This window comes from Lepus europaeus, chromosome 18 (assembly GCF_033115175.1).
Source record: "Lepus europaeus isolate LE1 chromosome 18, mLepTim1.pri, whole genome shotgun sequence".
NCBI classification, from domain to species: Eukaryota; Metazoa; Chordata; class Mammalia; order Lagomorpha; family Leporidae; genus Lepus; species Lepus europaeus.
In genome coordinates this window covers 34,188,298-34,202,209 of record NC_084844.1, presented here as the reverse complement: position 1 = coordinate 34,202,209, position 13,912 = coordinate 34,188,298, and the positions used below count along the sequence as shown (strand labels likewise).

General features: G+C 41.5%; 1 protein-coding gene across 4 annotated transcripts in view; it reads right to left on the bottom strand.

Annotated features, from left to right (window-relative positions):
- PRR11 (proline rich 11) overlaps positions 1–13,912 on the bottom strand; it is a 30,964-nt gene that overhangs the window by 3,373 nt on the left and 13,679 nt on the right. For all 4 annotated transcript variants that reach the window (XM_062175378.1, XM_062175376.1, XM_062175379.1 and 1 more), the window contains 7 exons: positions 12,670–12,814; positions 12,292–12,414; positions 5,541–5,810; positions 4,019–4,117; positions 3,192–3,304; positions 2,259–2,318; positions 2,075–2,171 (listed from right to left, as the gene is read on the bottom strand). In XM_062175378.1, the coding sequence (XP_062031362.1) occupies positions 2,075–2,171; positions 2,259–2,318; positions 3,192–3,304; positions 4,019–4,117; positions 5,541–5,810; positions 12,292–12,414; positions 12,670–12,814 (907 nt within the window). The remainder of the gene's footprint in view (positions 1–2,074; positions 2,172–2,258; positions 2,319–3,191; positions 3,305–4,018; positions 4,118–5,540; positions 5,811–12,291; positions 12,415–12,669; positions 12,815–13,912) is intronic.

The following is a 13,912-nucleotide window of genomic DNA, read 5'->3' as shown; positions in this document are numbered from 1 at the left end:
CCTGGGAGGGCAGTGGAGGATGGCCCAGGTCCTTGGGCCCTGCACCCGCATGGGAGACCAGGAGGAAGCACCTGGCTTCTGGCTTCGGATTGGTGCAACCCACCCACCGTAGCAGCCACTTGGGGGGTGAACCAACGGAAAAAGGAAGACCTTTCTCTCTGTCTCTCCCTCTCTCACTGTCTAACTCTGCCTATCAAAAAAATAAAATAAAATAAAAATTAATAAATCTCTCTCACACACACACACACACACACTTTTCCCCAGCTTCTGTGAGACAATTACATGTTTTTTGATGGAGCTTCTAACATATTATTTGACTTTTGCTTTTTTCCTCTTGTCTGGAATGTGTACTTGAGTCTTCAGGAAGTAGAGCCATTCTGAACCATGAAGATAAAACCCACACATTAAGGATGAAAGAGCAGAGATGATGTGGTAAAGCTGTTGTATTCATTGTGGACTTCCTGTTTCCCAAAGGAATATTTAGGCAAGAAGAACAAGTCTCAATTTGATTAAGCCACTATAGTCAGATTTCTGTACCTATAGTCAAATACAAAACCCAACTGACACAACTGCTTCAGACTTAAAGGAGACAGGAAGCCTAAGAGCAGGGTGGGAGAAGCCATTCTACATCTAACAACTTTTCCTAGACATGTTTCCTGGACATGGGTTTCGGGGAACACAACATCCATAGATCCCACATCACGGTACTAGATATGGAGTAGGGTAGGGACAACAAGCATCCTATAGCTCAACAGGGACCTAAGAAGGACCTAAGCCCTTTAGTGAGGACTGGTCCCCTCTGCCCCGCCCTTCACAACTTTGGTGTCACTGAGGAATGTGACTGGGTAGACTTCTACTGAGTGCTCGTAAAGAGGAACTTGGAGATCCTTCCACAGAAAGCCATGCAGTGCACAGAAGAGCCAAGCTGACTGGCAAGAGGGAGGCCAAGCTGTCCCCCAAAAGGTACTGATTCTTAAGGAGTGAATAAAGAGAAGACAACATTGGGATGTGAGAATGTCAGTCTGTGGTATGTTTCTGCTGCAGAGGAAGAAGGAAACATGAGGTTCAAGGCCAAAGAGGCCAGCAGCTCTGTATCCCAGCACTCTGGAAGGGTGGTAGAAGATGGGCTGCTCCTCACAGATCTGATGATAGTGGTGATCAGGAAGACGACTAAGGCAAATACGTTTGGAAGAAGCCACCCCTGGGCCAGCACTCTCCTGAATTTTGGTGTGTGAGTCATATATGCAGGTGGCAAAGAGGAAAGCTGTGTGAAGTCAAGCCTGTGTGGGCTGACTCCTATCTCTGTCTCCATCTCCACCCCCATCTCCATCCCCATCCCCATCTACATCTTTCACTACTCTCGGGCTCTCTATGTTACAGCCACGTGGGTCACTTTTCAGTTCTTTGGATGGGCCACAATCCTCCTCACCCAGGACTCTGGCATAAGCTATACTTTTGCCTAAAATTCCCTCCTCCCCGACATTCGTGGTTGGCTCATAGTTAAATCTGTTCACCCTTTCATGCTTCACCTCTCACCTTAAGCATCACCACTTCCTAAGGGAATCTTCCTGGATCACCCAGACCAGATCAAGTTCCTCTTTGAGCTTCCACACAATCTTTTTCCTTCCTTTCACAGCACTTACAGCAGTATAAAATCATATAAATATGGGATTATTTGATTATATGTCTATTTTATCCACTAGAATAAAAGCTTCAAGACAGTAGGTATGTCTTTTGCTTACCACTATACACCTCGCACTATAGCACAATGCCTGGCATACAGGAAGAACTTACTAAATACTTATTAAAGGAATTAATAAAATCAGATATTTGTAGATAGGTAGTAGAGATGATAATCCTAGCTACTATCTGATAGGATCCTATGAAACCTAAATATGAAGTTGCTTTGCAAAACATAAGGCACTATTTACACATTATTAAGAAAGCTGGTTTACAGAAAAAAGTTATACAAATTATATATATATATATATATATATATATATATATATATATATGAAGATACAAAAATTAGAGCTCCAGAAAAGAAGCCCATTTTTTTTTCCTAAAAGTTTACCTGAAACTTTCTCCTCAAGGCCCGGGTCATTACTGGAGTCAGTCCAGTTCCTGTGTCCATATTTTCTTTATTGGTAAGAGGAGTTCCACCTGGACTCCTGCAAAGTGATGAAAATATTAAGTGTTATGTTTTATGCCAGCCTTTCAAGTAGACTTAGAAAATAAATCCAGAGAGTGCATGTTACCTCTCTACATTGACTTTTCTAAGCAGTTTCCGTAGATCAAGCTGGCTCTTACCAGGACTTCTGATAAAAAAAAATATATATATATAAAAACATATTAAAAAAATGAAGATCTAAAAATTAGAATTTACCATTTCTATCAGTTTATTTCTTAAACAAAGCAGTCATTATTATAGAAAATTTCCTAAAGAGTAGCTCCATTTGTTACATTAAAAAGTAGCAGTAGATGCTGATGGGAGCATAAGATGATATAACCATTCTAATAAGTGAAAGTTCTTGAGCTAGTAATTATATGCATAAGAATCTACCCTATTAAAAAAAAACTCAGCCATAAACACAGATGATAGATAGGGATGTTTATTGAAGAGTAAAAGAAATAACCTAAATCTCTCAAGAAGAGTCTAATTTATGAAATTTATATATACTGAACTGTAAGTATTAAAGAAATAAAAGTGATACTGTAAGTTAATTTTTAATAAAGACAGGGAAAGTTTATGACATAGTAAGAGGGAAAAACTATAACTGTTTCTATAATATACTGTTGCAAGCACACGTACACACACACACACACACACCCTTATTTCCTGGATTCCAAGACACACTAATTTTCCTATTTTATTTTTGAAATCAGGCTATTAAAAAAATTCTTGGACATGTTTCTTTTTCTTCCAGAATCCACTATGAATTCAATGATGTGTCTTACAACAAACAGCTCTTTGAAATGCAGATGAGTGGGTATATGCCAAGGAAAGACTGTAATGATAAACAACATGGCTGTCTCCACTGGTAGGATGGTTTAGATGCTTCTGGTTTTCTTCTTTAAGATTTTCTGTAGATTTTGCTTTTTTGACAGGGAGAACATATAATTTTTAAAGTTAGAAATAGGCAAAAAGCCATTTAAGTAGCAGGAGAGCATAACACTGTGCAGTTCCTTACATCAGGACATTTGTGACTCGAGATGACAAGACTTTGGAGTTAGGTTTCAGGGTAACACGCTGCAGGTCAGAGACAGTGACTAGTGGGTTCCGTGACTTTGGTGATGGCTCAAGCTTTAATCATAAAATAAGATATTATTAAAAACACATTTTAAAATATAAGCTCAAAATCTAAACATGATGAAACAGTAAACAGTTGAGTACTAAGTTTGTGTAAGATAGATCCACTACTCTAATCAATTTTTAGTCCAGAGTTTCAAAGAATATCTCTACCTCTTCAGAGTAATAGTTGGTAGATAACATTATCTAATTAAATAATTTTGGGGTAGCCCTATTTTGTTGAGGAGATAAAAAAACTTTACTAAAACAAAACATCAATACTTAATTTGGCATGACTTCTATTCACAAGCTTAAGCTTATGTTTGTTTTTTTAAGATATATTTATTAAAAAAAATGTATTTATTTATTGGAAATGTAGAGTGACAGAGAGAGAGAGAGAGAAAGAGATTCTCCATCTGATAGTTCATTCTCCGAATGGCCACAACAGCCAAGTAGAAGCCAGAAGCCAAGAATTCTATCCTGGTCTCCCACATGGGTAGCATGGGTCCAAGTACTCGGGCCATCATGACTGCCTTCCAAGGTGCATTAGCAGGAAGCTGTATCAGAAGTTGAGCAGCCAGGACTCAAACTAGCACTTTGATATGGGATGCTGCCGTTGCAAGCAGTGGTAACCCACTGTGCCACAATGCTGACCCCACACTTATTTTCCATAAAGGGGCAACCAAGTTAAAAGCAGAAACACCATGTATATGGTCAATGACAACTTACCTTCCTTCTTTCATCAAAACTTGGTGTCTTCTTTAATTTCACATTCAGTAGATCTTTAACTGTGATCTGCATGGGTCTATCTTTTTTTAATGGTCCTGACTTAAGACACATGGAGAGGTGAGAATTAAAATTGCAACCAAGACATCTAGTGAAATACAAATGTAAATCTAATTTTTAAAGACTCAAGAGTTAAGGTCTAACTGTAATTTACGTTAGGAACCTATCAAATTCCACTAAACCAAGAATGATCCTATTTCAGTACCCATGAATATTAAGCTTATTGAAAAAAGTTCATCAAAATGTCATAGTAACTAAGAGATGGGCTAGCTCTCTGCAATAATGCATCTTCCCCAGAAGTTATTCCAGTAAGACAGGAATTGGAGGAGTTACTCAGATTGAAACAAGTGTTGCTTGAATTATGTAGAGAGATGAATGTATAGTCAGAGAGATATGGACTAGGGCAAATAGAATAGTAGCTCTAGATTTAACATAGCTATTTTAATTTTTTGTTTCATTTGTCATTTTTTTAATTATTATTAATTTGAAATGTCAACACACAGAGAGAAACAGAGAGAGAGAGAGAGAAACACAGAGATCTTCCCTCTCCTGGTTTATTCCCCAATTGCCAACAACAGATAGGGCTAGGTCAGGCCAAAGCCAGGAGCCTGGAACCCCATCTGTGTGTCCCACGTGGGTAGCAGGGACGCAAGTACTTGAGCTATTACCTGCTGCCTAACAAGGTGTGCATTATTTGGAAGGTTGAATCGGGACCTGAACTTATGCACTCGGATATGGGTGTCTTAACCAGTGTCTTAACCAACAGGCCAAACACCCACTGCCTCCCACCTTTAAAAATTATGTATTTTATTGGTTTGAAAGGCAGAGCGACAGAAAGGGTTAAAAATCACTTTCATGACTCGACCCAGGACGTGACCACAGAGCATCACACCAGCGATGAAGAGTGTGAGCCCATCGAGGCCATTGCCAAGTTTGACTACGTGGGCCGGACAGCACGAGAACTGTCCTTCAAGAAGGGAGCGTCCCTGCTGCTTTACCAGCGGGCTTCCGACGCCTGGTGGGAAGGCCGCCACAACGGCATCGACGGGCTCATCCCACACCAGTACATCGTGGTCCAAGACACCGCGGACGGTGTCCTGGAGAGGTCCAGCCCCAAGTCTGAGATTGAGGTCATTTCTGAGCCACCTGAAGAAAAGGTGACAGCCAGAGCGGGGGCCAGCTGTCCCAGTGGGGGTCATGTAGCCGATATTTATCTTGCAAACATCAACAAGTAAGCTCTGCTTTAAAAAAAAAAAAAAATAATAATCACTTTCATTATTTCTAAATCCAACATCTGTAAATTCACAAGTACTGAGTTTTAAGAACAAAACAATTAACACTAGTAAGCCATGGCATCAGAACACAACGTAGTCTTTCTAATCAGGCCCTCAGCCCTAAAAGATCAATGAGCTTTACTCCTGAGCACACACAGACCCAAACACATCCGTACTAGATAGTATCCTACCTGAAGTGCTTTAGTGCGATCAGATTTTCTGAACAGCAAAGGTGCCAGGGGCATCGGAGGAGGTGGGAGGGGAGGTGGAGGAGGAGGCGGAGGCGGGGGCGGGGGCGGGGGCGGGGGCGGAAGGTGGCCGGCTGGCTGCGGCAGTGTGGTAGGAAGTATAGCTTGGCATTCTCCGGGGTTGGTTGGCGCAGGGGCTGGCAGTTGTATAAGTTTACCACTCCTGAGACACATGTGACCACAGTTTGAACAGGAAGAATTTCCTGAGACAGTCTGGAAGAAAACAATACATTTGGCAAGTGACTAACAGGTGAATTTGGTTCTTCTGGTTGAGAGTTGTTAACATTAGAGCTACCATAGATTGAATGCTTCCCCCATGTACTACGTGCTTTATAATACTTCCTCACTTAATGACCCTGAGTTTTTCATTTCATTTGTTCATTTATATGTAAGGAGACTTCAAGATGTTGGTGGAAACTTAAATATTAAAATATATATACATATTTTTTTTTGACAGGCAGAGTGGACAGTGAGAGAGAGACAAAGGTCTTTTAATTTAATTTTCCACTATTTTTTGAAACTGCCTTATGTATATATATTTGTTTTGTATGAGTTTATATGCCAGGCAGTGAGGCTATAAAGGGAGCCCTGTCCATTATTACATCATGGAGCTGACACTCCAGTGAGACATTAAACATGCATAACCGGAATCAAAAGAGAATAAACAAAACCTCCGCAAGAGCAATGAGGTGTGCCCTGAGCGTGAACAGCTGGAGGCTTGGAGATTTCCAGCCATGACCTCCAGACTGAACTGAGACTTAGCAGGGGAGGGGACTAGCGGAAGAGTTCCCTTCTGGGAAGAATACCCACTGCAGTCAAGAACACTGCGTGTTTTAGGAACTGATGGAGAGGCCGAGGGGCTGGGACCTGGGCTGGCGAGGGCTGAATTGTATGCCCCAACATTGCTCTGCCGAAGTCTTAGTCTTCAGCACCTCAGAATGTGACTGTATGGGAAATACGGGGCCTCTGAAATGAGGCCATTGGGGTGGGTTCCAATCCAATCAAACTGGAGTTCTTATAACAGGAGGACATGTAGGTCTGCAGAGAGAACAGACCAGGTGAGGACACAGCAGGAAGGTGGCCATCTGCTAGCCAAAGGGGACAGGCCTGGAAGAGCCAGCCCAGCCGGTGCCTGCCTCTCATACTTCTCACCTCAACTGTGAGACAATAAAACAATAAAACCACCCAGAGTACGTGAAATAGGGAGATATACTGGAGGGCTTGGTCACATTTGTAACAGAAGAATAGAGAAGGGGGAGAGAGGGGCTAAGGCGCTTGGGTGGCTCATCCAGGCGGTGGTGACTACAGCAGCCCCAGGAAAACACCATGACCCCGTGGCTGCCCTAACAAAGGTTTTAAATGCTCCAAATTTATTTTCTCACAGAGCTGGAGGCTCAGGGTCCCACATCAAGGTGTCTGCTGGGCTGTGCTTCTCCCAAAGCTCTAGGGAAGAAGCCATTCCTTGCTTTTCCCAGCTTCTGAAACCTGTCAGCTTTCCTTGGTTTCATCTCAAAATCCTTAACTTAACCACACTTGCAGAGACCCTTTTTTCCCCAAATAAGGTAATGTATACAGATTCCTATAAGTGAATTTAAATGTGACTTTTTGGAAGTCACCATTCATCTACTCCCTACAAATGACATTGTCCCCATTTTACTACAGATGCAGAAATTGAGGACCAGAGGAGTGAAATGACTTGCCTTTTCCTCTCTTGGTTAGTTCATCTTTTTAATTTTTTTTTTAAGAGTTTTATTTTATTTGAAAGTCAGAGTTACAGAGAGAGAGGGATAGACAGAGTGATCTTCCATCCACTACTTCACCACCCCTGATGGCTACAATGGCCAAGGACTGGGCCAGGCAGAAGCCAGGAGCTTCACCCAGGTCTTCCATTTGGGTAGAAGTAGTCCAAATACTTGGTCCATCTTCTGCTGTTTTTCCCCGATCATCAGCAGTGGGCTGGGTTGAAAGTGAAGCAGCCTGGACATGAACTAGCACTTATATTGATGCCGCTGGCATTGCAGGTGGCAGCATTTCCCACAATGCCCAGCCCTGGCTAGCTCCTCTTGAGGTAGAATCCCAAAAGCTTCTCTCCAGACCAAGCACACAAGGCTGAGAACAGGGTCTTTAGGGGAGTTTGTTGTAGATATTTAGAGTTTTTTTTTTTTTAACTGAATGCATGAGTCAAAAAAATAAAAATCATTTGAAGTATTTAGAAGAGGGGGAATATGATAAAGGAAACTGGTTATACATGCAATGGAAGGGGACTGTGAGGCAGGCCAGGGATTCACAATAGGAAGCTACTAGCACCCTGAGGCTGGAGAGACAAAGCAGAGGTGGTAAACCCACAAGTCTGGAACCAGGTGTACCGAGAGACTCAAGAAACCAGAAGAATGTCTGAGGGGACACCATGAAAGATCTTAGCAGATGGAATTAAAGGATAAGCTTATTTTGGTGGAAAAAAATTTGAAATCTATGTCTAAAGGGGTATTCCAAAAGTTCATGGAAAATATATTTTATAAATTTAAGTGTACCCTTGTATTAAGGTGGGAATAGGGACCAGTGAGGCAACAACCATTGTTGGAGAAATGACTCCACACAAAGAACACAGAGTTCATCATCAGTGTCTTCTGTTGGCCCTGCATAACCAGGAGCCAGGGAGACATCAAACCTAACATGGAGCTGGGGCAATGCAGAGTGCAGGGGTCAGCCCACCTGTGGAGAACAATCTCTGCCCTCCCTCAGTCCACATGATTGGTGTGGGACAGCCGCTGAAGGACTGGCTACAGAACCCAGGATAGATTCCCTCTGCTGAGGCTCTTCTGGAATGAAAATAACAATCTGAGGCTGCCAGCAACCATGTGCCTACCACTGGGGCAGAATCCATGAGAAGAAACTTATACAAAAGAAGGCATGACCAAAATAAGGGGGCAGAGCCAGGATTCTGACAATATCATTTGAGCCTCTGGATCCAGCTATACCCTAGACTTAATCAGTTATAAGGGCTTAAACCAACTAGTTGTATTGAGATTCACTTGTAGATAAAAATAGTTGTATTGAGATTCTCTCACTTGTAGATAAAAATAGTTGGCTGACACAGCCTTCTAAAACATTCTTAGGGAATGAGATAACATGGGCTTCATTCTGTAGTTTTATATCAATTAACCTCCTTAAATAATTTGGATGGGTGATTCACGGTTAAAATATAAAGAGAGCTGAAATAGTAGAAAATCCATGAAAGACAGAGCTTGTAGGGAATAGTATTGTGGCACAGTGCATTAGCTGCCACCTGCAATGCTATCTCATATGAGTACCAGTTGGAGTTCTGGCTGCTTCATTTCCCATCCAGCGCCTTGCTAATGTGTCTGGGAAAGCAATGACAGATAGCCCAAGTACTTGGGCCCCTGCTACTCACGTGGAGGATCTGGATGGAGTTCAGGCTCCTGGCTTTGGTCTGGCCCAACCCCAGCCACTGTGGTCGTTTGGGGAGTGAACCAGTGGATGAAAGATCTCTCTCTGACACTGTAATTCTGTTTTTCAAATAAATAAATAATATCTTTAAAAAATAGTTTGTTTACAGGGGTGAGGGGAAAAAGGGAAGGTTTATAGAATCACTATACACACACACACAATGCACATTCTATACTTTTAAATGCTTTCTTTCTAAAGTCTGTTTGAACCACTGCAGAGTCACCAGCAGCAAAATGCTGACAAGAAAGCTATAAAATTACAGGAATTCAAAACAACAATGAATTTACTTCTAGAACTAAAATCTCAACTGGCTCATTAATTTGTGATACCTTGTATCACACACAACTAATTCCTTTATTATTTTCTTGCACATTTACTTATTTCTCATCCTCTGGTTCACTCAAGTGCCTGCAATAGCCAGGTCAGGGCTGGGCCAAAGCTGGGAGCTGGGAAATTAATCCAGGTCTTCAATCTTCCACGCTGGAGGCAGGGACACAACTACAAGTTAACCCATCACTACCCCTCCCAGGGACCACATTAGCAGGAATCTGGAGTCAGGAGCCAGAGCCAGATATTGAACCCAGACATTCTCATGTGGGATGCGGGAGTTAATTTTGTTAATGCGAGGCACAAAATCCAGAAGATGTAAAAGGCTGTACTGTGAAAAAGCAGTCTCTTCCCACCCTGACCCCAGCTATACACTGTCCGTCACTAAAGGCAAACAGTGTTAGCAATTTCTTGTGTATTGGGTGAATCATTTTCTCTTTTCTCCTCCACCCACCCTTGTTAGAACCCACGCCTTCTTGGGCTTTACTACACAGATCACAATGCAGGATTCCCTGGCCATCTGGTTTGCAGCAGGAGACCAGAGCAGGGGAAGAAGGGTCTTGTCAGGCACGCTGCAGGCCGACTGGCTCAAGGGAAATTTCAGCTCCTGCCAGAGAGCACTCCAGGATCTCCAGGTGCTGATACACTCCCTAGCCTTTTGCCGTGCCAGGCCTGGGGTGGTGAGAGCTGCCTTGCCAGGTGGGGTGGTGCTGTATTTTTCTATATCCTGTCCATGCTTTTATAAATAATTCCTCCATTTAATTCTCTTCAGATTATCTTGAGTGTGCTATTTGTTTCCCACTGGGTTACTGACTGATAGCCAATGACACTTCAACAGCATTCTTTGCACTAATGGGTACATCAGTACTTACGTGTGTATGTTCATTCATCTAAGCATTTTCTGTGTATGATCAAAACACATATTTATATGAAGTCATACATAGGAACATTTTATAAACATGATTCTGCATATATTTCTGTGTTTCATTTATTCTTGTATTCTTAAGATCATACCTTATTAGTACATATGGAACTACCTCATTTTTTAAGGGTTATATAGTATTCCATTGTATGAATAGCTAACTATTTAATAATATATTATTTGACATTTAGTGGGTTTTTTCATATCTCACAGCAATAAATAACTTTGTATATATGTATAAAATTTTGTTAGATCAATGAGATATATTTTTCAAATTTTCATAGACATTACCTAATTATAACTCATATATATTTTACCAATTTATGATTTTCTCAACAATGTAAGAGTGTACCAATTTCTCCAAACCTTTTGTTTTTTGTTTATTTGTTTTGCTGGTCTGAACTTAAAATGTTACTCACTGAATTTTTTAAAAATTAATTGATTTGAAAGAGCAACAGAGAGAGAGAGATCAGCCATTTACTGGTTCCCTCCCTGAGTGACCACAACAAATAGATATTGGCCAGGCTGAAGCCAGGAGCCAGGAATTCCATCCTTGTCTCCCATGTGGGTAGTAAGGACCCAAGAACTTGGGCAGTCATCTGCTGCCTTCCCAGGGGCGTTAGCAGGGAGCTGATTTAGAAGCTGAGCAGCTGGGAATTGCAGGATGCCCATGTTACAAGCAGCGGCTTAACTTGCTGTGTCACAACACTGGCCCCACCTATTGAGGTTTATTTTGAATCTGTTTTGTGTATGTGGCAGAGACTACCAAATGTCTACCCATATACATTTTTGCCTTTTTTGTTAGTAATAGGAGAACTGATTTTTAGCTAGACATCCTGTAATCCAGATAAAGGACTATACTCCCCATGTTTCCTTAGGGCTGCATGTTATAATGAAACGTAAGTTCTCCATGTGACTATAGGGAAATCTCCTTTCTTTCTGCTGCCTAAAATGAATCTATGATGCAGGAGCTCACTCAACTGTCTTGGACCTCAAGGTAGTATGTTACAGATGGTGCAGTAAGACAGAAGGAGCCTGATGACTGTGAAATCCCTGTGACAGCTCTAGATCGCTTTCTTCCAAGGTCTTCAGGTGGGAGAGAAATGAACTTTCATTTTGTTTAATTTGAGGTCTTGTACCTTGTATCACACACAATTCTGATTCACTCTTAAATGAAATGAGCCTTTACTCATGTATTTATGACCAGTTTGTACTCTTGTGGGTGTGTTTAAACACTTCCTATTATTTTCCCATTTTACTATTGAGTTGTTGGTCTTTTTAAAAATTATTAATTTGTAGGAGTTTTTATATATTCAAAAAATTAATGATTTTCCTGGCATTTGAGCAAATATTTTCCCCAGCTTTTATTTGATTTGGCTTATCATATCTTTTACCATGCATAAATGTTTGATTTTTATGCCTGACTAGTTATGTAAAATTTCACAAACAGCAGGTAAAAATGTTTTCTGATCCTCTGCCTTGGTCCTGAGCCCTGTGATCCTGAAAAACAAGGATGGCTAAAAAATTCCCCCATCTTTTTAAGTTTCAGGAAACAGATTTCCACAAAGACCATCTTTCTCTATATCACTTACAAAAGACTTATGGATGACTCCCTCATTTATCCATGACAAAGCCAGAAACAGACCCTTAATTTTTTTTTTTTTTTTGTCTGATGTGTGATTAGCTGAACTATTTGATGCCACTGACTGACGAATCTGGACAAAACTAGCTGACATCAAGGAAAAACTAAGGCCAACTCTCACATCAGATCATCCCACCTGTTCACTCCACTTCCCCTAACAGCCACTTTTTTGTAGGCTTGTTTACGCCTAACTAAAAAAAGAAAATCTCATTGTGCCTCATGTTTAGGTGCTTACAGATCTTATGAAAAGAGCATTTTCCCTACTGCGACCAACTTTTCAAATAAAGTCTCCCCTTGTCTGGTTCTGCATTTGTTTTTTAAGTGACAATACTGACCTTCAGTGCTTCCTGGAGCTTGCATAATTCACTTTCCAAAACACAAAACTGCTGTTTCAGACTGTAAAGTTCTCGGTGGCAGATACGGGATGGAAAGATGATGTCTTTCAATACTTCTAAACTCTGAAATTCACAAATAAACAAGCCTGAATCCTATGAACAATATGATAAACACAAGAAAAAAAATGAATCAGAAAAGTGGTTTTATGTGGGTTTTATGGAAGCAAAGGTAGTAATAGCTTGCCCCATAATTTCATCTCATCTGAGCTCAGCCTGAGTGTTGTGCTGACCTGAGCGTATGGACATATAGATACAAACATCAAACATTAAGTGCATAGAAAAACCATATTGCTGAGAACAGGCATGTCAAACCCATACCGGGACTACACAGTTGTGGCACCAGCTGTATATAGACCACACTCTATTTGTCCAGAGTTTTATTGCATCTTTGGGAAATCTGAAGTTCCAGGATGATCTTAGCGAGTTTCTGCTATGGGAGATTTCTGCTGAAGAAATAACCGTTCTGTAGGAAAAACAAAATCAAACAAAATAAATAAATTAAAAAAAAAAAAAAAACCCTGTCAGAATAATATCCTCTCATTAAGTAAGCAAGAGGCTGCTTTCATAGTTTGACTCAGTAGCAGAGACTCCCTAACACCAAAACCTTCATCAGATGTCAAAATTCAGGTTTTTATTTATAGAACAGATATCTTATCAAGTACCCGTGATAACATGGTTGTTGTGATGTTAAGCCACGGCTTGGGGCACCCACTCCTATATCAGAGTTCCAGCTACTCTGTGCTTCTGATCCAGTTTCCTTCTAATGCACCCAGGAGGCAGCAGATGATGGCCCAGATGCTTGGGTTCCTGCCACTCATGCGAGGGACCAGATGGAGTCCCTAGCTTCTGGCTTTTGCTTGGGCCAGTCCTGGCTGTTGTAGGCATTTTGGGAGTGAATCAGTGGATAGAAGACTGCTCTCTCTCATTCTGCCTTTCAAATACATGAATACATAACCTTAAGAAAAAAAAAAGTACCAGGGCTGGAGCTGTGGTATAGCAGGTAAAGCCTCCTGCAGTGCTGGCATCCCATATGGGCGCCAGTTCAAGTCCAAGCTGCTCCACTTCTGATCCAGCTCTCTGTTAGAGCTTGGGAAAGCAATGGAAGATGGCCCAAGTCCTTGGGCCCCTGCACCTATGTGGGAGACCCGGAAGAGGCTCCTGGCTCCTGGCTTTGGATCGGCATAACTCCAGCCATTGCGGCCATCTGAGGAGTGAACCAGTGGATGGAAATCCCTCCTCCCCTTCCTTTCTCCCTCTGCCTCTCTGTAATTCTGCCTTTCAAATAAACAAACAAATAAATTTCTAAAAAGGAAAAAAAAAAAAGTACTACTATATTCCAGGTATGAGGGATTCAGAAATGAAAAACATAGTTAAAAATACTGTATGGAGCCGGCACTGTAGCACAGCATGTTAACCTGCTGTCTGTAGTGCTGGTATCCCATTTGGGCACTGGTTTGAGTATGGTTGCTCCATTTTTGACCCAGCTCCCTGCTAATATGCCTGAGAAAGCAGCAGAGGATGGCTCAAGTGCTTGGGCTCCTGCTTGCACAATCTGCCAAAG